Genomic DNA, 22,567 nt, shown 5'->3' with positions numbered 1-22,567 from the left:
AAAACAGATTAGCATGTGCAACACTGTTAGAAATCGCATAAGTTCAAACTAGTGAACCACAAATTGCCATATAACAGCTTATATCAAAGTAATTTCACCCATAATTGAAATATAAGGATAACTCTTTTTACACTCAACATTTTCCAGGGTTCTGACTATTACAAAGTAGGCTGCAATGACTCAACTAAACCCAGACATTCTATATTCTTCATCATATTCAATTACATGAGATTTACCCTGCTTCCTTTGATTTATAATTAGTGATGAGCGCGCATACTCGCCACTGCTCGGTACTCGCCCGAGCATCTTACTGCCTGACATGCTCGGCGCTTGGCGCTCGGCGAGTATTTCCGGGATGCTCGGGTGGGAACTCGGGTCCCTGCCTTACATGTTGGGCGCTCTTTAGAGAGCCAACTAACATGCAGGGATTGCTTGCCACGCACGGTAATACCGTATCCATGTTGGTTGCGGCATTACAGTGACCGCCTGGCTGCATAGCGTCATCGGGTCTATATGAGACCTAGTGACCCTATGCTCGTCACAGTCTAACCCGTAAACAGGCAGAGTAGGGAGAGATGCTGCTGAGCTATGGAGAGAATTGGCGGTTTATTAGTTAGATATAGGTATTCCACACCAAGATATATATCCGTTTGAACTAACAGTCCATCTGAGGACTAATCCAGCTGCATTTATTAATCCTGATAGCAGGAGTTAGGCAGGCAGGGTTTGTGGCAGTGTACATAGCACAATAGGGTCCATTGCACGTTCTGCCTGCTGCTGTTACAAATAGCCCTACATATCTGGGCTTTTTTTCTGCTCTTAATCCTGATTGTTTCCTTAAAAACCAATCCAAAGTGCACCATTTCACTGCTCCATTTGCTTGTTAGCAGAATACAGCCAGATTTTTTTGATTATATTCGCATTACTGTACACTGTTTTAGAATTATTAGGCAAATGAGTATTTTGATCACATGATACTTTTTATACATGTTGTCCTACTCTAAGCTGCATAGGCTTGAGAGCCAACAACCAATTAAATAAATCTGGTGATGTGCATCTCTGTAATGAGGAGGGGTATTGACTAATGACATCAACACCCTATGTAAGGTGTGCATAATTATTAGGCAACTTCCTTTCCTTTGGCAAAATGGGTCAGAAGAGAGATTTGACGGGCTCTGAAAAGTCCAAAATTGTGAGATGTCTTGCAGAGGGATGCAGCAGTCTTGAAATTTCCAAACTATTCCAAAGCATGATCACCGAACAATCAAGCGTTTCATGGCAAATAGCCAACAGGGTTGCAAGAAGCGTGTTGGCCAAAAAAGGTGCAAAATAACTGCCCATGAATTGAGGAAAATCAAGCGTGAAGCTGCCAAGATGACATTCGCCACCAGTTTTGCCATATTTCAGAGCAGCAACATTACTGGAGTATCAAAAAGCACAAGGTGTGCGATACTCAGGGACAAGGCCAAGGTAAGGAAGGCTGAAAAACGACCACCTTTGAACAAGAAACATAAGATAAAACGTCAAGAATGGGCCAAGAAATATCTGAAGACTGATTTTTCAAAGGTTTTATGGACTGACTAGATGGTGGCCCGATTCTAATGCATCGGCTAATCTAAAATATGCATGCGGCTGACCGGGCGCGACTAAGCAGCGAAGCAGTGTTTAAATGGGTTGTGCACTACTTTTAATTAACTTCTCAATGTATCCCCTCAGTGCCCCTAATGAATTTTGTCATTACGTCATGTTGTCAATCCTGCTTGTGACATCATCGCTGACGACGCACAGCCAGCACATAATTCTCCCGCCTGCAGCCGGATCTTGCTTCCGTTTACATCACGACTATTTGCGGTTGCAGCCAGGGGTCTGCTGTTTCGCACACCACAGTGAATGACGGGCTGTGGGCGGGGTTATCCCTCATCGTGTCACATCCAGCATCCACAGCGCGGTCTGTCAATGTGGTTTGTATGGCTCCGTCATTCCTCTAATCCTGGTTTGTATGGCTGACTTATTTTGGATTGTACGCCTTCCTCATCTTAGCTTGTATGGCCTGCTTATCCTGGATTTGTATGACCTACTCATTCCCCCATCTCTACAGCACAGTTAAAAAACTAAACCCTAATCCTCACCTTGTTTCCTTTTCTCTGCTCCAGCGCTGTGTGTCCTGTTTTCAGCAGCTCCTCGCAGGATGTGAGGAACAGCAGGCGCTCTCAGATACTGCCGTGATTAGCTGCTGTCTGTAGATTCGCTGCTTTCCACGCCGGGAATAAGTGCGTGGAGAGGCACAAATCTGCATTCACTTTAGTAGCAGATGCTGCAGATGTCGCTATGAAGATTTAACAATAATACAATGAATACACAAAATAATACTTTATTAACTATTATTGGTTATAGAACTTAATACAACTGAACAAAATTATTAAACAGATGATCAAAATATATAAACTATTCCATGAATATGTAAAAATATTTTACAATAAATCATCGGACAAAAGAAGTACGACCCTAGAATATATTTCTTAACAATATCAACCTAAAATATTTTTGTACACAACATTTTTGGTGAATACTTTTGGACTATCTGTAAGCAACTTTCCTTGTAAATGGGTATCCAAAACTTGCACCTTGACATTGGATCTCATTTTAACTCTTGAAAATGCAACATAGAGTTGTCCATGACCAAAAACGGGCTCCGGTAAATATATGCCAACACGGTGTAGAGTTTGACCTTGTGACTTGTTTATTGTCATGGCAAATGCTGGTTTTACTGGAAACTGTCGACGTCGAAGCCTAAATGGAAGACCGGTGTCTGAAGGACATAAATCAATGCGTGGAATGAACACTTCATCTCCTTTTGCAGATCCAATGATCACTGTTGCTTGAATTATGTGGGAATGGAGTCCAGTAACAATAAGGCGAGTTCCATTACATAGACCATTTCTTGTATTTAGATTCCGAAGCAACATTACGATTGCTCCAACTTTAAGTTGTAGTCTGTGGGATGGCATTACTGATGGCGTAACAGTATTTAAAAATTCAACTGGATAATGCTCTCGTTCATCTTCATTGTCGATATCCACCGAATCATCACTTTTGTACAATTTATACTCTCTAGGCATTCTATCCATCACACAGGAATTTAGCAGAGCTACGTCATCGTTCTTGGGACAGAGAATTGCATAGGAAAAGGCCCTCTCAACACTGCTTTGGTTGTTCACATCTATTTCAACGCGTTGTCCAAAAACATCACTTACGATGCAGTCAGTGCACAACATGTCTTCTGGTATTTCAATAATGTCTTCTCCAAGGTTATATTCATTGCTAAGTTCACCATTACCAAGTTTAAGAAGCCAGTTGCTGTGCTCTGGGTCAGAAGATCGCATGTTGTTAATTAGTTGTAGTTTATTAAACTCTTTCCAAAGGTCTGACATTTTTAAGGTTGACTCGATAATATTTGTTCTTGCTCCATTCGGTACAACTGGAAGGCATTGCCTAAAATCTCCGCCAAGGACAAAAACTTTACCTCCAAAACGAATTTGATTTTTTTCAGCAATATTTGTAGTCATAACTTCACGCAGAAGTCTGTCAATTAAGCTCAAAGCATATTTGGGTGCCATGGTGCACTCATCAAGTATCAAAAGATTTGCACTGTTCAACTGTTTTCCTGCAAATGTGTCTTGTTTGATTCTGGAAACGGAGATTTCATTGACCGGAACTGGTATCCCAAACAGTGAATGCATAGTGCGACCTCCTCTAAAAAGGTTTGCTGCAATACCTGTTGTAGCCGATAGCAATACGACTTTTCCTACCCCTCTAACGTGATGCATTAAAACTTCATAGAGGTATGTTTTACCGCTGCCTCGAGGACCGTCAATAAAGAAACATTTTGGCGTTGGATCGGCTTGGTTTTCTACAGCGCTCACAATAGTGTCATATGCAATCCGTTGTTCTTGATTTAAGGAGTTTTTCTTCTAATTCATAAGCTTTGTCATACTCTTGAATTTGTGCAACTTGACTTGCAGGCTGTGGCAAATTAAAGTCTGAAAATGTTTTTCCATGCAGTAGTAGGATATTTTGGACATCTTGCATGGCATAAGATTCGCAATTGTGACAATTTCCACTTTTGTTGTGAAGACGTAAGCAGTAATCTTCAATTATATGTTCTTTGAAATTTTTCCAAAGTTGAGCCGGATTTGTAGGCGATCCAAAGACACAAATGTAGGCAAACAATTCACGAAGTTTCTAAGGCATATGTTGGGTAACTGCGTCTTCTAAAGTAAGTGTCCACATAGTATCATCCAATAGAAGTCCTAAAGCCAAAGCTGCAGCTTTAAATGTATTGTGCAATACTCCATTAACTGTTTTCAAATCTTCGTAACTTCTAGCTCCTTTGACAAGCAGTAGTAACAGCCGAAGGCAATATCTTTCTTGATCCTTGACACTAACAGTATACATGCGTCCAATTATTCTGCTAAGTCCTTGTTGTCTTGGCTTCCAAGTTTTATTCCAAACGTAATGCTCTGGAATCTCTCGATACAAATACTGCCTTGCGTTTTCGTTACGTTGGTTCAGCAAAAACCATTCTATTAATGTTGACGTTGTGCTTAAATTTTTGGAGACATCTTCGACTTGAGCATTTTCAAAGAAATAAAGCTGCTGTTGATATGGTAAATGAATAGCTAAACGTATAATGGCATGGGACTGTGAATGCATCGGAAATGCAAATATTCTCCAAGCAGCTCTGGAGCACTGACATATCTTGAGTCAACAAACCGTGATGATTCATCGTGATTGACTGCTTTTTGTTGTATTTCGACGTTAGCTTTGTCATACCCCTTGTAGATGTACTTGAAAAGATATTTAACACTTTTTATTGAAGCGCAGATTTCAACGTTGATGTGATAGTTGTAGCATTTTAATAAGTACGGGTTGTATGGAACTATCCATGAGTTATTTATAATCTTTTTGTTGTGTACAATGTTATCAATCAGTTGTCTCCGGTAGGATGGGTAGCCGTCCAAATCTTTAACAGTGTGCTGTTTCAACAGCTTTGGAAACCCTTTTGTACACTTTCCGTTTTCCATGCATGGACTTTTTGGATTTGCTACACCGCATGGGCCATGAACCATATTACAGATTACAATATTATACAATTCAGGATACTTTTCTTGGTTAGGAATTTCAGCCCACACTATGTTGTCAATTTCGTCCTCCGTGCGAAACTTGGAATCCGCGTCTAAAATAATTAGTATATGCGCATGTGGGAGACCTCGTTTCTGAAACTCTATGACGTGTACCATTGCTACGACTCTTCCAAAAAGGCCTTTTTTGATGTCTTTAAAAAGGCTGCTGAGTTTTAGTCGAAATACGCGTGCAACTAAGTCCGGCCTGTGTTCAACTTGCTGCCAGGGTTGTAGATTTTCTGTAATTTCTGGCCATTTAGGATTACAGGTCATTGTCAAAAAAATGTCAGGTCTTCCATACTTTGTTACTATTGCCATTGCATCTTGATAACGCTGTTGCATGTTGCGGGGGCTACCTTCAAAGGACGACGGGAGAATTACTGTTTTTCCAATTGGAATTCCTTTTTGAATGGATTGTTTTTGAAAATGTTCTTGAAGAACGCAGTAGTCTTCAACTTTAAGTTGTTTTTGGTTCCTTCGTATGAAATTGAGCTGATTTGCTTCAATTTTAATGTATGCGTCTACTAAGTACTGTTGTGTCAGTTTGCCACCGTTTAAAATAGGATTGAAGTAATTTCGCACAGACAGAAGAAAACTGTAGTACTGTAGTTGTGTAATTGTTCTTGAAGTTCCTTGCTGGTGTAGGCTTTCATGCCACCCTTGATCACCGCTTGGAAAGAATAGCGGATACAGAAGAGCATCAAGGTTGCTGTGCAAAATGCTAATCCATTGTGTTTTAGAAACGAAAGGGTTGTTTTCGTCTGGCTTAAGATGGACTAATATATCTCTTTGAAAAGGAGGCTCTCCATCATCGTTTTGAAAAACATCTGCGACCTCACTTACACGTGGTTTGTTGTAACATCGGGGATCTTGTTGACGTTCTTGTTTAATGGCCATGATAATAGAAGGCATTTTCATCCCATTTTGTATAGCTCTCTGTTCTTCCTCAGCATCAACGTCTTTTAGCATGCGATATGCGGCAGCAAATGGGCTAATTGTTTGTAAATGTATGGCAATTAGGTTCATCAGTTCTGCATTACACTTTTTATTTTCTTTTCGGTTCATCCTTTGTTCTGTAGCCTCATTTGGATCAAAGATGTATAATTGTGCAAATGTTGGTGGTTGTCCTAGTTCTGGGTGAGGTGTTCCAGTGCGGTGGTAGATCTGGCCATGAATTTTAAAACAATACGGTCCGAATCCAGGGGGCGGTGCAATGTTGGCTCCAAATGAAGCAAACGCATGAGAACTGTTGATACTTCTGATATTTTCCATAAAATTTCTACTGTGTTCATGCATTCCTTTCATCAACTGCTCAAACAGATCTGAGTAGTGACATCTTGTTAGCATCACTTTTCCTTCTTGGCAGCATTGAGTAAACTGATTGTCAGATAGTTTTTCCTCGATAAAATTCATAGATTCGCATTTTGAACAGACTACATTCATCTTCCCACAGTAGTGTTGAATAATAATAGTTTCATTGTCTGTTACGTAACGTGCAAGTTGTTGAATGTTCTGCTGGGTTTGCCTTAGTTGGTAGAGCATTCATTTTTGATAAATTTGTCGATCGTGTTGTTCTCGGTTTGTCCTGGATTCTGGAGATTCATTCAGATGACATTGTCTATGGGATTCCGCATCGTCTTCCTGTCTAGCCGCAGTGTGTTGCGGTGTTTCCCGTTCCCGACGTTGTCTGTGAGATTCCGCATCCTGTGCTTGTCTGGCGGCAGTGTCTTGTGGTGTCTCCTGTTTCCGACATTGTCTGTGAGATTCCGCATCCTGGGCTTGTCTGGCGACAGTGTGTTGTGGTGTCTCTTGTTCCCGGCATTTTTATTGAGATTCCGCATCCTGGGCTTGTCTGGCGGCAGTGTGTTGTGGTGTCTCTTGTTCCCGACGTTGTCTGTGACATTCGGCATCTTGGGCTTGTCTGGCGACAGTGTGTTGTGGTGTCTCTTGTTCCCGAAGTTTACAGTGAGCTTCCACATCCTGGGCTTGTCTGCCCGCAGTGTGTCGTGGTGTCTCCTGTTGCCGTATTTTTCTGTGAGCTTCCACATCCTGTGCTTGTCTGGCGGCAGTGTGTGGTGTTGTCTCCTGCTTCCGAATTTTTCTGTGAGCTTCTGTGTGGTCAAGACCGCAACCAATCACCGATTTGTGCGGCACATTTAAATAGCGGCCGCGACCAATTGGATGTCAGCGCAGCTCCCCGGTCCTCCTTTCACACCCTAGCCACATGGATGTCAGTGGCGCTGCCTGTGCAGATACTTCCACTGCGAGAAGCCGGGACATGAGCGGGCGCTCGCAGCAGAAGTATCCCGACCCGCAGCGCCGCTCCCCGGTCCTCCCTTGACACCCTAGCCGCTGATGTCCCCACAGTATCCGCATGGTGTTACAAAGGTCCGGACATTTGTGTTAAAAATTGCTGATTGGTCGCTGGCGCTGCCCGCGACCAATCACCGATCTTGGTGCCACATTTAAACACCGCTGTGCTGATTGGTCACTGACGCTGGGCGCGACCAATCACCGATTTGGGCGCAACATTTAAATAGCATCCGCGACCAATCAGCACAGCGGTGTTTAAATGTGGCGCCAAGATCGGTGATGTGGTATTTTTTTAGATTTGGCTATCTTAGGAGGATATATGTTTGTGCAGGTAACTATTACTGTGCAGAATTATTAGGCAACTTAATAAAGACCAAATATAATCCCATGTCACTTGTTTATTTTCACCAGGTAAACCAATATCAGTGCACAAAATTTAGAAATAAACATTTCTGACATGCAAAAACAAAAAACAAAAAAATTAGTGATCAATATAGCCACCTTTCTTTATGATGACACTCAACAGCCTTCCATCCATAGATTCTGTCAGTTGCTTGATCTGTTTTTGATCAACATTGCGTGCAGCAGCCACCACAGCCTCCCAGACACTGTTCCGAGAGGTGTACTGTTTTCCCTCCCTGTAGATCTCACATTTTATGATGGACCACAGGTTCTCTATGGGGTTCAGATCAGGTGAACAAGGGGGCCATGTCATTATTTTTTCTTCTTTTAAACCTTCACTGGCCAGCCACGCTGTGGAGTAGTTGGATGCATGTGATGGAGCATTGTCCTGCATGAAAATCATATTTTTCTTGAACAATACTGACTTCTTCCTGTGCCACTGCTTGAAGAAGTTGTCTTCCAGAAACTGGCAGTAGGTCTGGGAGTTGAGCTTCACTCCACCCTCAACCCGAAAAGGTCCCACAAGTTCATCTTTGATGATACCAGCCCATAACAGTACCCCACCTCTACCTTGCTGGCGTCTGAGTCGGAGTGGAGCTCTCTGCCCTTCACTGATCCAGTCTCTGGCCCATCCATCTGGCCCATCAAGAGTCATTCTCATTTCATCAGTCCATAAAACCTTTGAAAAATCAGTCTTCAGATATTTTTTGGCCCATTCTTAACGTTTTATCTTATGTTTCTTGTTCAAAGGTGGACGTTTTTCAGCCTTCCTTAACTTGGCCATGTCCCTGAGTATGGCACACCTTGTGCTTTTTGATACTCCAGTAACGTTGCAGCTCTGAAATATGCAAAACTGGTGGCAAATGGCATCTTGGCAGCTTCACGCTTGATTTTCCTCAATTCACGGGCAGTTATTTTGCGCCTTTTTTGGCCAACACGCTTCTTGCAACCCTGTTGGCTATTTGCCATGAAATGCTTGATTGTTCGGTGATCACGCTTCAAAAGTTTGGAAATTTTAAGACTGCTGCATCCCTCTGCAAGAGATCTCACAATATTGGACTTTTCAGAGCCCGTCAAATCCCTCTTCTGACCCATTTTGCCAAAGGAAAGGAAGTTGCCTAAAAATTAAGCACACCTTATAGAGGGTGTTTATGTCATTAGTCAACACCCCTCCTCATTACAGAGATGCACATCACCAGATTTACTTAATTGATATTTGGCTTTCAAGCCAATGAAGCTTGGAGTAGGACAACATGTATAAAATGTCACATGTGATCAAAATACTCATTTGCCTAATAATTCGGCACACAGTGTATTGTGTGACCAAGTTGAGAAGCACTTTCCAAGTTATGCTAAAATCTCTTGAAAAGCGCTTGTTAACCCGCATGCGGAAATGCATGTGAAGAACGCTTCACATCCGCATGTCCCTGGCAGGAAAAATGCATGGACAATCCGCATGCATTTTTTTCTGCCAGGAAGATGCAGAAACGCACAGGAAAAATCCGGAGCATTTCTGCATCGTGGACACATAGCCTTACACTCCATTTAAAGTATGGCAGTTGTGTGTTCAAACCAATTCACAGTTGGTCGCTGAAAAATAGCATATCTGTGAACAAATTTGTCAGAGTATTATGTCACTTTTATGGACTTGACAATAAAGCGTACAAAAACAAGCTAAAATGGATTTTACTGGAAAAAATTTTAAGAAACATTCTTTCCAGGGTAATGACTTGTATATAAGGCTAACGAAATAATAAAAATAGTTATGGACTGTGGAAGAGAGTTATGTGACCAGAATGAACACTCATCTTGAGGTAATGATACCACCTAGCACCTGTCCCTATTGTAAATGCATCTAACAGCGGTATCGATAGGGAATAGATTCAATTTTTATTTTTTTTGGCAGCACCAGCAGTAAGCAGTATAAGGCACTAATACCTGGCTTGATCGGTTTAATTCGCTATCCATACTGCGATGCCTCACCCGTAAATGAATTTCAGATAAAACAGGTGATATTCTAGAATATAGAATCTATTTGAATTGTCCTTCCAATTATTAAAGAATGGGTCCCTTATACTGTTATTGCGTATTTTCAGCAATTTCAAGGGCTGCCAAAAATTAGGATGCACTCCAATACACACTTGGAGACATGAGAAATATGAATTAAAATTTAAAAACACAACAGGAACTTTAGTATAAATAGCAGACTCGCCAATGTAACCTCCATGTAAGCACATTGTTCAGCTGCTGCATCTTCTCCTCCTCTTCGGCCTCCATCTCCGAAATTACCACATCAGTTCCAAGCTGGAAGCACTGCAGCACTGCCTCGGCCAAGCGGCAACAGGCTGTGCTGAAGATAACATGCTTAATGCTTAGGTGACAAACTGCACAACGCTGCAGAGTTGTTGAAAGCTGTAACACAGCAGCCTGATCTGTGGCTCTCACCGCTAAACATACAGCCAGGCATGGTCTTATGTGACAAAAGCTGGAACCTGGTGGGGGAGAAATGACAGCCAGAGTAGATATGGTTTCCCTCTATGTCAGTCCTTTCACCTAACTAAAGAATATGGCTGTGGTAAAATACAACTCTCACCAAGAAGCAATGTCAGAATGAAGAACATTGAGCCCACCAGTGGATTTGATTCTGAGGGTTTACCTTTCTCCCCCACTCAAGAGCCCCATAGCAGCTGCAATGTTGGCGGTATGAACTCTCCTGAAGGAGAAGCCAGGGCCCACCAAAGGATTTTCTGGTTCTCTGGTGGGCCCGTCCAACCCTGCCGAGAAGCAGCCCTGGCTAAGAAAAGACTGTGTGAAGGTTCCCGGCACTGTAGGCTTGATAGACGCAGGGCCCGCAATCCTATGCATCGGGAAGACGTGTTCCATCCCAAGGTCTGACTGGGTCCCGGTTTCTAACATATTAACCCAGTGAGATATACCGTCCCTGGTCACAAGCACTTGTCCACGTATCTGTGGTTAGGTGGTCCTTCCCACTAACTGCGCTGGTGAGCGTACAGGTAATGTTCTGGGACGCGTGCTTGCATAAATTTGGGACGACACCAGTAGAAATAGTGGCGGCTGGGGACCGAGTACCAAGAGCCAGCCACTACCATGAGGTTGCAGAAAACTTCGGCCTCCACGAGCTAAAAAGGCAAAATTTCTAGTGCAAGCAGTCGAGAAATGTGGCAGCTTTGTATTGTGACCCGTGGGTGGTTGGCTACATATTTTCGCTTGCTTTCAAAGGATTGGGGTAGGGAAAACTGAACGCTGCACTGGGACAAGGATGTGGACATGGTTAATGATGGTGATGGTTGCAAGTGTGCAATGACAGGTGCAGGGTTGGAGGCATTTTCACTTGCATCAAGGACGGAGGCTTCGTGTACATGTACAACAGGGGAAGAGGCAGTGGTGTCACCAGCAGACACTGTTTCTGGACACTGGCGTTCGGCTCATCGACTTCATCGTCCACCACCTCGTCTTACACACACTTCCAAACCCTGGTCCTCCTCCAGACTTTCTGTCCATTGTGTCTCATCATCATCCACCTCTTGCGACAGTAATGACACTTTCCCACCGTCACCTTCAGGTGACTATGGTTGCTCAAATATTTGGGCATTGCTACATGCAATTCTCTGTTGCCCTGCTTGAAGCAGGCTGGGCAAAAGGCCTGAATCTGTAATTGGAAAAGTGAACAGCTCTTGGGGTATCCCTGGACTCTAATCTCTCCTTCAAACCGCATATTCAAGCTCCTTCCACTTCCTGACGACTCCAAGTAAAAAATATCTCCTGGATCCGCACATTCCTCAACCACGAATCCGCAAAAACACTAGTGTACGCCCTCATCATCTCAAGCCTCGAGTACAGCAACCTCCTGCTCTGTAGCCTCCCTTCCAACACTCTCGTACCCCTTCAATGTATCCTAAACTCTGCTGCCCGACTAATCCACCTGTCCCTCCGCTCTTCCCCGGCCTCTCCTCTCTGTCAATGCCTTCACTGGCTACCCATTGCTCAGAGACTCCAGTTCAAAACCCCAACCATGACATACAAAGGCATCCACAACCTATCTCTTCCATATACAGTACAGACCAAAAGTTTGGACAAACATTCTCATTTAAAGATTTTTCTGTATTTTCATGACTTTGAAAATTGTACATTCACACTGAAGGCATCAAAATTATGAATTAACACATGTGGAATTATATACTTAACAAAAAAGTGTGAAACAACTGAAAATATGTCCTATATTCTAGGTTCTTCAAAGTAGCCACCTTTTGCTTTGATGACTGCTTTGCACACTCTTGGCATTCTCTTGATGAGCTTCAAGAGGTAGTCACCGAAATCATTATCACCCAATGCGCATTGGGATGAGATGAGGCTGAGCTGAGTAGCATCACGCTGTATGGATCCTTGCTACGCCTGCAATGACTCCTCTTTAGTTGTGAGCAGCGAGCATTTCTGTAGACAAAGAAGCGGGGTGGTGACACTAAATATGGCATCATTGCCACTCACCATCTTGGTGGAGTCCTCAAAGTCTTTGAGGATGACACAGATGTCAGACATCCATGTCCACTCATCAGCTCTTATATGTGGAGGCTGACCTGAATGCTGACAGGCCTGTTGAAGCTGGTACTCAACAACTGCCCCCTGCTGCTCACAAATCATTTCAAACATCTGCAACTTTGATTTCCAACACGTGGTCCCATCGCACACCAGTCAGTGAGTTGGAAGCTGCAAACGCTGCTGAAGCCCAGCCAGGGCGGCGGAAGCTGTAGCTGACTTTCCGAAATATGCACAAATGCGGCGTACTTTCACAAGCCGCTCTGGCATTTCTGGGTAGGTTTTGAGAAACTGCTGAACTACTAAGTTGAGCACTGTTTCCCATCAATTTGGGCAATTTTTAGGCCCCCTGTAGACATCTGGGGGGGGCCGCCGGAAAAATTCTTGAGTTTCCCATAAACTTAAATTACGCTCATTGCTCGGGTCGAGCACCCGAGCATTCCAATTTGTTCGACCCGAACAACAAGCACCAGAGCATTTTAGTGCTCGCTTATCACTATTTATAAAATATGGAAGGAGGTGGATTTACCTCTTCTAATCTCTTTAACACTCACAAAAGAAATGTGCCCAAGTTGTACGCAGTTATTTAAAATTGTAACCAATAGAAATATAGAAAGACTCGGATACATACCCTCTGTGAAAGTTTTTGTAAAATTTTCAAGGGGAAATATTATGAAATCCTCTACAAAGATCATGCCTTCTTTATCCGAAAAGAAAGTCTCCAGACTTTGTCTAGAATCGAAGCCATCTACATGATAGAGCTTATGGGTAGAGGGATCCATCGAGTAATCTTGTATCACAGATGAGGAGGCTCCTTCTACACCGGTATTCAAGGCCTTTATATAATCAGCAGGAATACATTTACAAAGAAGTAAGAATTAATTATCAGGTCATGAGTTTTAACCTTCAGTTAGAGAGTCATAAGATCATATCATGGCATATTGATCAAAAGATATTTTAATCAAAAAAAAAATCCACATAAATTGTTTATTTTTCAGTCTGCAATGGTTTCACAAAGAATTAATATGATCAAGAAGCACAAAATAAAGAAATGATTCTAAGTTGTTGCTGACTTGGCCACTGCGGTGTGGAATAAAATATGTATTACTATAACTAGATAATCTATAAAGGTAACTGAAGCGCTGAAATAGATGATAACAATGGATTCTGCTGCAATTTGTTTTTTATTTGATCCGACATTGATGAAAACTGATATTGTCAATTGCTTCAAACCTATACAAAGTATTAACAACAAAGTTCCACTAATGGAATCCTATATAGTATTTCTGGTCATAAACTCAATATAAACATGACACACCCTCTTTTTCTACAGGGACTTGTTCCCCAAAAAAGAAGAATTATACAAGTATATTATTCAACCATAAAAATAGATTTTATTATGTCACAAAATTAAAAAACAATAAAAAAACTAATTGAAAATTTGTTTGAAAATTATGCCAAACAAAAAATTATTCCTAGAGGTTTAAGGATTCAGCTATTCCCTACATTTGGATTAGATGATGGTGAACTGAGTAAAAAATGGGAAGTGGCATTTTCTACTTGCTTGTTGACATTTATTGACATTATCAATGAGAAAAATGCTGGTATATTACATGAGATAGATCGGGAACTTGAACTAATCCAAAAACAGTTGTCTCAGGAAATGTCATCTGAACTACTTGAAAAATTCTATCATGACATGAGCATTGAAATGGAGAAATGGGAAGACTCAATTAGCAAAATAAAAATGAAGAAATACCTGAGGGATGTTGGGGATTACGAAAATAAAAAAAGTATTTCGATGGCAATACAAAAACGTGGATGACTCTAAAATCCTAGTTCAGAATACATCCACCACATTCATGTCATCTCTATCTAGTGGTGCAACTTGTAACGGGTCCGGGAGGCGGAACCTCTGAGCTACTATACAAGGGGGCGGCCCTTGTAAGGGAGCGGGTGGCAGTCTCTAGGTAAGGGGTAGGTACGACCTGTGATGGCAGAGCCTCCGGGTAGGCTAGCAGGCAGATGGTAGAAGTGTGCTCCCAGGTGAGCAAGCGAGAGTCTCTGGAATAGCAGGTGGTCACGGCACGTGACGGCGGAACCTCCGGGCTGGCAGGCAGGTAGGTAACGGAGAAGCGCTCCCAGGTGAGCGGGCAAGAGTCTCTGGAATAGCTGGTGGTCACCGCACGTGACAACGGGACCTCCGGGCTGGCAAGCAGGCAGGTAACGGAGATGCGCTCCCAGGTGAGCGGGCAAGAGTCTCTGAGATAGCTGGTGGTCACAGCACGTGACAACGGAGCCTCCGGGCTGGCAAGCAGGCAGATAACGGAGAAGCGCTCCCAGGTGAGCGGGCAAGCTGGTCCATAGACAGACTGACCGGAGTAGTAAGGCAGACCGTCGGACCTCAGGCAAGCAGGCAGGTAGCTGATATGCGCTCCCAGGTGAGCGGGCAGGCTGGTCCTTTAGACAGACTGACCGGAGTAGTAAGGCAGACCGTCGGACCTCAGACTGGCAGACAGGTAACAAGTATTCAGGCAGGAATCAGGCAGGTAACTAGCAGGAAACTGGCAGGAAACTGGCAGGTAACTGGCAGGTAACTGGCAACGGGACCTGAGGGCTGAAGCACAGGTGAGACACAGGTGCAAACAACATTGCTCGGGCACCTCCATTTTGGAGGAGGTGCCTTATATATAATGAAGTCCTCCGGCCATTGGCCGGGGACTCCTTAGGACGGCGCGCGCGGCCCCTTTAAGAGGAGGGGAGCGCGCGCGCGCCCTAATACAGGGGCCGGGAAGGAGCGCGCGCTGAGAGCAGAGCGGGAGGAGGACGCCGGGAAGGAGCGCGCGCTGACAGCAGAGCGGGGAGAGGACGCCGGGCACGGAGCAGAGCGGTGAGGGGAGCAGCGTCCCTGCCTAGCAGAGGGCAGGGACGCCAGCGCTACAGTACCCCCCCCTTTAGGCCCCCCCTTTTTTAGGCCAGACAGAAATTTAGCTAGGATGAGAGGGGCATGGATGTTCTCCCGGGGCTCCCACGTTCTCTCCTCAGGACCAAACCCCTTCCAATCTACCAGAAAAAAGGTCTTTCCTCTTACCCTTTTGGTGGCAAGAATGTTCTCTACCTCAAACTCGTCCTCAGCAGAAACCGGAGCAGGAGGCGTACCTGTAGACTTGGAAAAAGAGTTAAGCACCACAGGTTTGAGGAGAGACACATGGAAGGAGTTAGGGATCCGTAAGTTGGCCGGGAGTTTCAATTTATAGGCCACCGGGTTGATCTGACTGATGACCTCCAGTGGGCCGATGAACCGAGGCCCTAACTTATAGGAAGGGATCTTGAGCCGGACATATTTGGACGAGAGCCAGACTTTATCCCCAGGGCGGAATTGAGGAGGGTCCAGACGTTTTTTTTCAGCGTGTCTTTTCATACGCTCGGATGACAGAAGGAGTGCGGACCGGGTACTCTCCCATATGGAGGAAAATTTGTTAACAAGAGATTCCGCAGCCGGATTGTCCGCCGAGGTGGAGAAGGGAAACGGGATCCGAGGATGCTGACCGTAGACTACAAAAAACGGGGATTTGGAGAAAGACTCGCTCTCGTGATTGTTGTACGAGAATTCGGCCCATGGCAGGAGATCCACCCAGTCAGAATGGTGGGCATTAACGAAGTGCCGAAGGTAACTGGTCAGGTTCTGATTGATCCGCTCCACTTGACCATTAGACTGTGGGTGGTAAGCGGAGGAGAAGTCCAGGGTGACGTCCAGCAATTTACAAGTGGCTCTCCAGAAACGGGAAGTGAACTGTACCCCACGATCCGACACGATGTGACGGGGCAGGCCATGAAGACGGAAGATGTGGCGGATAAAGTCTTTAGCCAACTCGGGTGCAGACGGAAGACCTGGCAGTGGAATGAAGTGAGCCATCTTGGAGAAGCGGTCAGCGACCACCCAAATGACCGTACAACCGGCAGAGACGGGTAGATCAGTAATGAAGTCCATCGCTATATGCTGCCAGGGGGCAGCAGGTACTGGCAGAGGTAGGAGGCGGCCGGCCGGCAGGTGTCTCGGAACTTTGTTGCGGGCGCAGGACACACAGGCAGAAACAAAGTCTATTACATCCTTGTGCAGGTTAGGCCACCAGTAGTGCCGGGTAATAAGTTGGAGGGTCTTTTTCTGACCGGCGTGGCCAGCTAGTTTAGACGAATGACCCCAGTGTAGGATCTTCTCCCGATCAGGTACTGGTACGAACGTCTTACCAGGAGAAAGACGATTTAGACTCACGGGAGCCACCTGCATTACTCTGGCGGGATCGATGATATGTTTCGGATCCTCCTCGAGATCAGACACCAGAAAGGACCGAGACAAGGCGTCCGCCTTGACGTTTTTGTCAGCCGGGCGAAAATGAAGGACAAAATCAAAACGAGCAAAAAACAAGGACCACCGGGCTTGGCGCGGGTTAAGTCTCTGGGCATGCTGGAGGTAAGCCAAGTTCTTGTGGTCAGTGTAAATTATTACCGGGTGAAGAGCCCCCTCGAGCAGGTAACGCCACTCCTCCAATGCCAGTTTGATGGCCAATAACTCTCGGTCTCCTATGGAATAGTTGCGCTCAGAGGAGGAGAAGAGTTTAGAGAAGAAGCCACAAGTTACCATCCTCCCGGAAGAAGATTTTTGAGTAAGTACCGCTCCGGCTCCAGAGGAGGAGGCGTCAACTTCCAGGAAGAACTGTTTGTTGCCATCTGGGCGATGCAGCACCGGGGCGGAAGAGAAGTCCTGTTTAAGGGAAAGAAAGGCCTCCTCTGCTTCGGGTGGCCACTCTTTGGGATTAGTACCTTTACGGGTGAGCGCAGAAATTGGGGCCGTCCGGGAAGAGAAGTGTGGTATGAAGAGGCGGTAGTAGTTGGCGAAGCCCAGGAATCGCTGAATGGCCTTCAACCCCTCCGGTCGGGGCCATTTCTCAATGGCAGACAGTTTCTCAGGATCCATTTGTAGGCCGGTCTGAGAGATAATGTAGCCCAGAAACGGAAGCGAGGTCTGCTCAAAGAGGCACTTCTCAAATTTAGCGTAGAGATGGTTCTGCCTTAGCCTGAGCAGGACCTGACGAAAGTCCCTCCGGTGAGTCTGGAGATCCGGAGAGAAGACCAAGATGTCGTCCAGGTACACCACTACGCAGGAGTAGAGAAGGTCCCGGAAGATGTCATTGACCAACTCTTGAAAGACGGCAGGAGCGTTACAGAGACCAAAGGGCATTACCAGGTATTCATAGTGGCCGTCCCGGGTGTTGAATGCCGTCTTCCATTCATCCCCCTGACGAATACGAACCAGGTTGTACGCCCCACGAAGGTCCAGTTTGGTGAAGATCCTAGCCCCCCTCAGGCGATCAAATAATTCTGGAATGAGCGGAAGGGGGTACTTATTCTTCACCGTGATCAGGTTTAGGCCTCTATAGTCTATACAGGGACGGAGAGAGCCGTCCTTCTTTTTGACGAAAAAGAAGCCTGCTCCCGCCGGGGAGGTAGATTTCCGGATGAATCCTCTGGCCAGAGTACCGGGTAGCAGATCGATGGGACAGTCGTATGGTCTATGTGGGGGTAATGTCTCTGCCTCCTTTTTATTAAAGACATCTGCATAAGACCAATAAGGAATCGGAAGTCCAGGTAGATTAGCTGGGGTAGGAGAGGGACGGACGGGATGGACGGGAACCAGGCAGGTTTTATGACAGTCTTGTCCCCAGCGAAGGACCTCTCCGGTTTGCCAGTCTAGCACGGGTGCATGTCTCTGGAGCCAGGGCAGACCTAGCAAGAGGGCGTGAGAGAGTCCAGGCAGAACATGAAAGGAGATACTTTCAGAATGCAGCATTCCCACCTGCAGGGTAATGGATTCGGTGATGAGTTGAATGGGGCGAGGTAAGAGGCCCCCATCCACGGCAGCGACAGACAAGGGTACAGCCAGAGGTTTGGTGGGGATGCGGTATTTCTCAACCAGGGACTGTGAAATAAGGTTCCCGGCTGCTCCAGAGTCAAGTTGGGCTAGTTCGAAATAACGGTTCTCCCCGTAGATGATCGAAACTGACAACAGCAGGGATGGAGAGGATTTATTCTTGTCTAGGTGGACCTCTCTGAGCGAACCTAGACACAGGCGTTTTCCGACCTCTCCGGGCAGGCACGGATCCGGTGCTCCTTACTGCCACAGTAGAAGCAGCTCCCCTCGGCACGGCGTGAGTCCTGACGGGTTTTGACCATCTTGGTCTGGTCGACCTGCATAGGCTCAGGAGAGTGTACCTGGGGAGAGATGGAGGGAATGACGGGTTTCTGGAAAGTAGGAGCTAAACGTGGAATCCTTCTCTCACGGGTGACCTCTTTGGCACGCTCCTGGAACCGTAGGTCAATCCGGGTGGCAAGGGTTATTAGATCATCGAGAGAGGTAGGAATGTCCCGACCAGCAAGTTCATCTTTAATACGACCGGACAGACCCTCCCAGAAGACGGATACCAGAGCGTCGTTATCCCAGGCCAGCTCCGAGGCAAGGGTGCGGAACCGTATGGCATATTGGCCCACGGTGAGACCCTCCTGACGGAGGCGTAGCAGAGAGGATGCGGATGAGGTCTTCCGTCCGGGTTCGTCGAAGACTTTCCGGAAAGCCGAGAGAAAAGCAGGCAAGTTGGACACCAGGGGGTCTCCTCTCTCCCATAGAGGATTTAGCCAGGCCAGGGCCTCCCCGGTGAGATGGGACATGATAAAGGCAATTTTGGCCCGGTCGGAATTAAACTGATGGGACAAAAGTTCAAAGTGCAGGGTGCACTGATTTATGAAGCCCCGAGCCTGGACGGGGTCGCCTCCGAAGCGAGGAGGTGCAGAAAGCCGGGGTCCGGGGTAGGATACCATAGTATTAGTGGGCAGCGGAGCTGCCGGATTGCAAGATATGACACTGGCGGAGGTTGTTGGTGGATCAGACAGAGTGTTCAGGCGAGTATTAACATTCCGCAGGTGACCCAGGATGGCCTCCTGTTGGGACCTCTGACAGGACAGTTCAAGACAGAGGTCCGAGAGCGAGGGAGCTTGGGTGCCACCGGGTTCCATGGCCCGAGCAAACTGTAACGGGTCCGGGAGGCGGAACCTCTGAGCTACTATACAAGGGGGCGGCCCTTGTAAGGGAGCGGGTGGCAGTCTCTAGGTAAGGGGTAGGTACGACCTGTGATGGCAGAGCCTCCGGGTAGGCTAGCAGGCAGATGGTAGAAGTGTGCTCCCAGGTGAGCAAGCGAGAGTCTCTGGAATAGCAGGTGGTCACGGCACGTGACGGCGGAACCTCCGGGCTGGCAGGCAGGTAGGTAACGGAGAAGCGCTCCCAGGTGAGCGGGCAAGAGTCTCTGGAATAGCTGGTGGTCACCGCACGTGACAACGGGACCTCCGGGCTGGCAAGCAGGCAGGTAACGGAGATGCGCTCCCAGGTGAGCGGGCAAGAGTCTCTGAGATAGCTGGTGGTCACAGCACGTGACAACGGAGCCTCCGGGCTGGCAAGCAGGCAGATAACGGAGAAGCGCTCCCAGGTGAGCGGGCAAGCTGGTCCATAGACAGACTGACCGGAGTAGTAAGGCAGACCGTCGGACCTCAGGCAAGCAGGCAGGTAGCTGATATGCGCTCCCAGGTGAGCGGGCAGGCTGGTCCTTTAGACAGACTGACAGGAGTAGTAAGGCAGACCGTCGGACCTCAGACTGGCAGACAGGTAACAAGTATTCAGGCAGGAATCAGGCAGGTAACTAGCAGGAAACTGGCAGGAAACTGGCAGGTAACTGGCAGGTAACTGGCAACGGGACCTGAGGGCTGAAGCACAGGTGAGACACAGGTGCAAACAACATTGCTCGGGCACCTCCATTTTGGAGGAGGTGCCTTATATATGATGAAGTCCTCCGGCCATTGGCCGGGGACTCCTTAGGACGGCGCGCGCGGCCCCTTTAAGAGGAGGGGAGCGCGCGCGCGCCCTAAGCACAGGGGCCGGGAAGGAGCGCGCGCTGAGAGCAGAGCGGGAGGAGGACGCCGGGAAGGAGCGCGCGCTGACAGCAGAGCGGGGAGAGGACGCCGGGCACGGAGCAGAGCGGTGAGGGGAGCAGCGTCCCTGCCTAGCAGAGGGCAGGGACGCCAGCGCTACACAACTTCAGGTTTCGAAAATGAATCTGTTACATATCGATATATAAAAACACAGTATGGTGGAAAAGGAAGACCCCGTAATGATCATGTACCTAATTATGAAAATAAATGTACCGATCACCCCAAGGTAATTACTTTGTCTACTCACATATTACCTGAACAACAAATTACGCTCTTAGAAAAAGGATTAATGTTCTCCCCTCATCAACCTCTAGATACCTTCACGGCAGTGAAGGACATTCATCTATTTGCCAGGAAGCTGATACTTAAAAGGTTCCATGAAAATTCAAACATGGGCCTGACCCTTGATTCTGAGGAGGAAAAAGCAGCTCTTGTCATTCTTGAATCTTTAGCTGATGAAGAACTGGAGGGCTAAGTACATTTCCGATGCAGTTGGTTAACAAATCCAAAAAAATTCCTAATATAAGCACATGTTCAGCTGTTGACATTTTTGTAAAACTGGTGAGCAGGGATATCGAGCAATTGAAGCTCGGTACCGCTGGTCACCACCATAAGAATCAATTTATGAGAACAATTCAGGAAATTGGTAAATGGAACGACTGTGTTCTTAAGATGGCTGACAAAGGGGGGAATTTATTTATTTGGCCTAATCAACTATATGAAATACAGGCCTATAAACTCCTGTCAGACCAGAGATGTTACAAAAAACTTCCCAGTAGTCCCATAGCCAGGTTTCAGTCTGAATTGTTTGATATTTTGGAAAAAGCATATAAAAATGGAATAATCCCAAAAAAATTTCTGGACAGCATTATAAAATTAAAACCACGCATGCCAACTCTATACCTGATCCCAAAGATTCACAAAAATCCCACTGATCCTTCAGGTAGGCCAATTATTTCTGGGAATGGGGGACTATGTGAGACTATTTGCCTATTAATAGACCACTATTTAAAGCCCATCATGGCCACACTTCCTTCATATGTTCAGGATAGATCTGCGGCACTGAGACGTTTGGACCAGCTACATTTAGATGCCCACATGATATTGGTCACCGCAGATGTGGAAGCCCTATACACCTCTATTAAACATGCTCATGGCTTGAAGGCCACAAGGTGGTATCTCAAGAATAGTAATTTGGATCCTGACCTCTTTGAACTATTAGTCGCGCTGTTAGAATTTGTACTGTCACACAACTACTTCTTATTCAAGTATCAAGTATTCTTACAAACACAGTGGACGGCCATGGGGGCAACATGTGCCCCAGCCTATGCAAACTTATTCTTAGGAGCATGGGAGAAAGACATTTTCCAATGTTTCCCAATTGTAGGCAGTGAAAAGATCCATAACTGGATCACATATATTGACAATGTCCTAATTGTGTGGGAGGGCTCTAGTGAGGACCTCCATGAATTTATGCGTACTATCAACAACAATGATCTTACATCAGATTAACATATCAATATGGACGCAGAGTTAATTTTCTTGACATAGACATTGAAGTGTCATCTGGTGGAATTATACAGATATATTTCGAAAACCCACTGCTACTAATTCTATTTTGAGGGCTGATTCCTCCCATTTACCATCTACTGTAAGTGGCATACCAGTTAGTCAATACTTACGAGCGAGAAGAATTTGCTCAACTGAGGAAGCTTTTGAGAAACAGGCAACGGATTTATATAGCCGTTTTAGGGAACGTGGCTATGGACATAGACAAATTAGACGTGGATATAGAAGAGCCAAGGTAGTTAGTAGGGATCAGGCGCTTTACTCATACAGTAATCCTAAGGAAAATCAGGGCATCAATCAGACTAGACTAATCACTCCATACAATAGTCAATGGGATAGGTTTACTCAAATCATCCAAAAACATTGGACCATCCTCCAAACAGATGTGATTCTTGGAAAAATGTTGCCATTGAAACCATGTATCACAGCCAAGAGATCAAAAAATTTAAAAGACTTCTTGGTACGGAGTCAATACAAACAAATCAAAAGCACATTCACATCTTTTAGGGACC

General features: G+C 45.9%; 1 protein-coding gene across 1 annotated transcript in view; it reads right to left on the bottom strand.

The window, feature by feature from the left end:
- The window catches only part of LOC141172725 (indolethylamine N-methyltransferase-like), a 31,314-nt gene extending 18,016 nt beyond the window's left edge, over positions 1 to 13,298 (bottom strand). The window contains exon 1 of the mRNA XM_073657192.1: positions 13,084 to 13,298. Coding sequence (XP_073513293.1) covers positions 13,084 to 13,234 — 151 coding nt within the window. The 5' untranslated portion in view covers positions 13,235 to 13,298. The remainder of the gene's footprint in view (positions 1 to 13,083) is intronic.
- Between the last annotated feature and the right edge of the window lie 9,269 nt (positions 13,299 to 22,567).

The sequence above is a fragment of the Phyllobates terribilis genome, unplaced genomic scaffold (genome assembly GCF_046119375.1).
Source record: "Phyllobates terribilis strain yellow unplaced genomic scaffold, ASM4611937v1 Scaffold_12__6_contigs__length_324123572, whole genome shotgun sequence".
Classification (NCBI taxonomy): domain Eukaryota; kingdom Metazoa; phylum Chordata; class Amphibia; order Anura; family Dendrobatidae; genus Phyllobates; species Phyllobates terribilis.
This window is presented reverse-complemented; position numbering and strand designations above follow the sequence as displayed.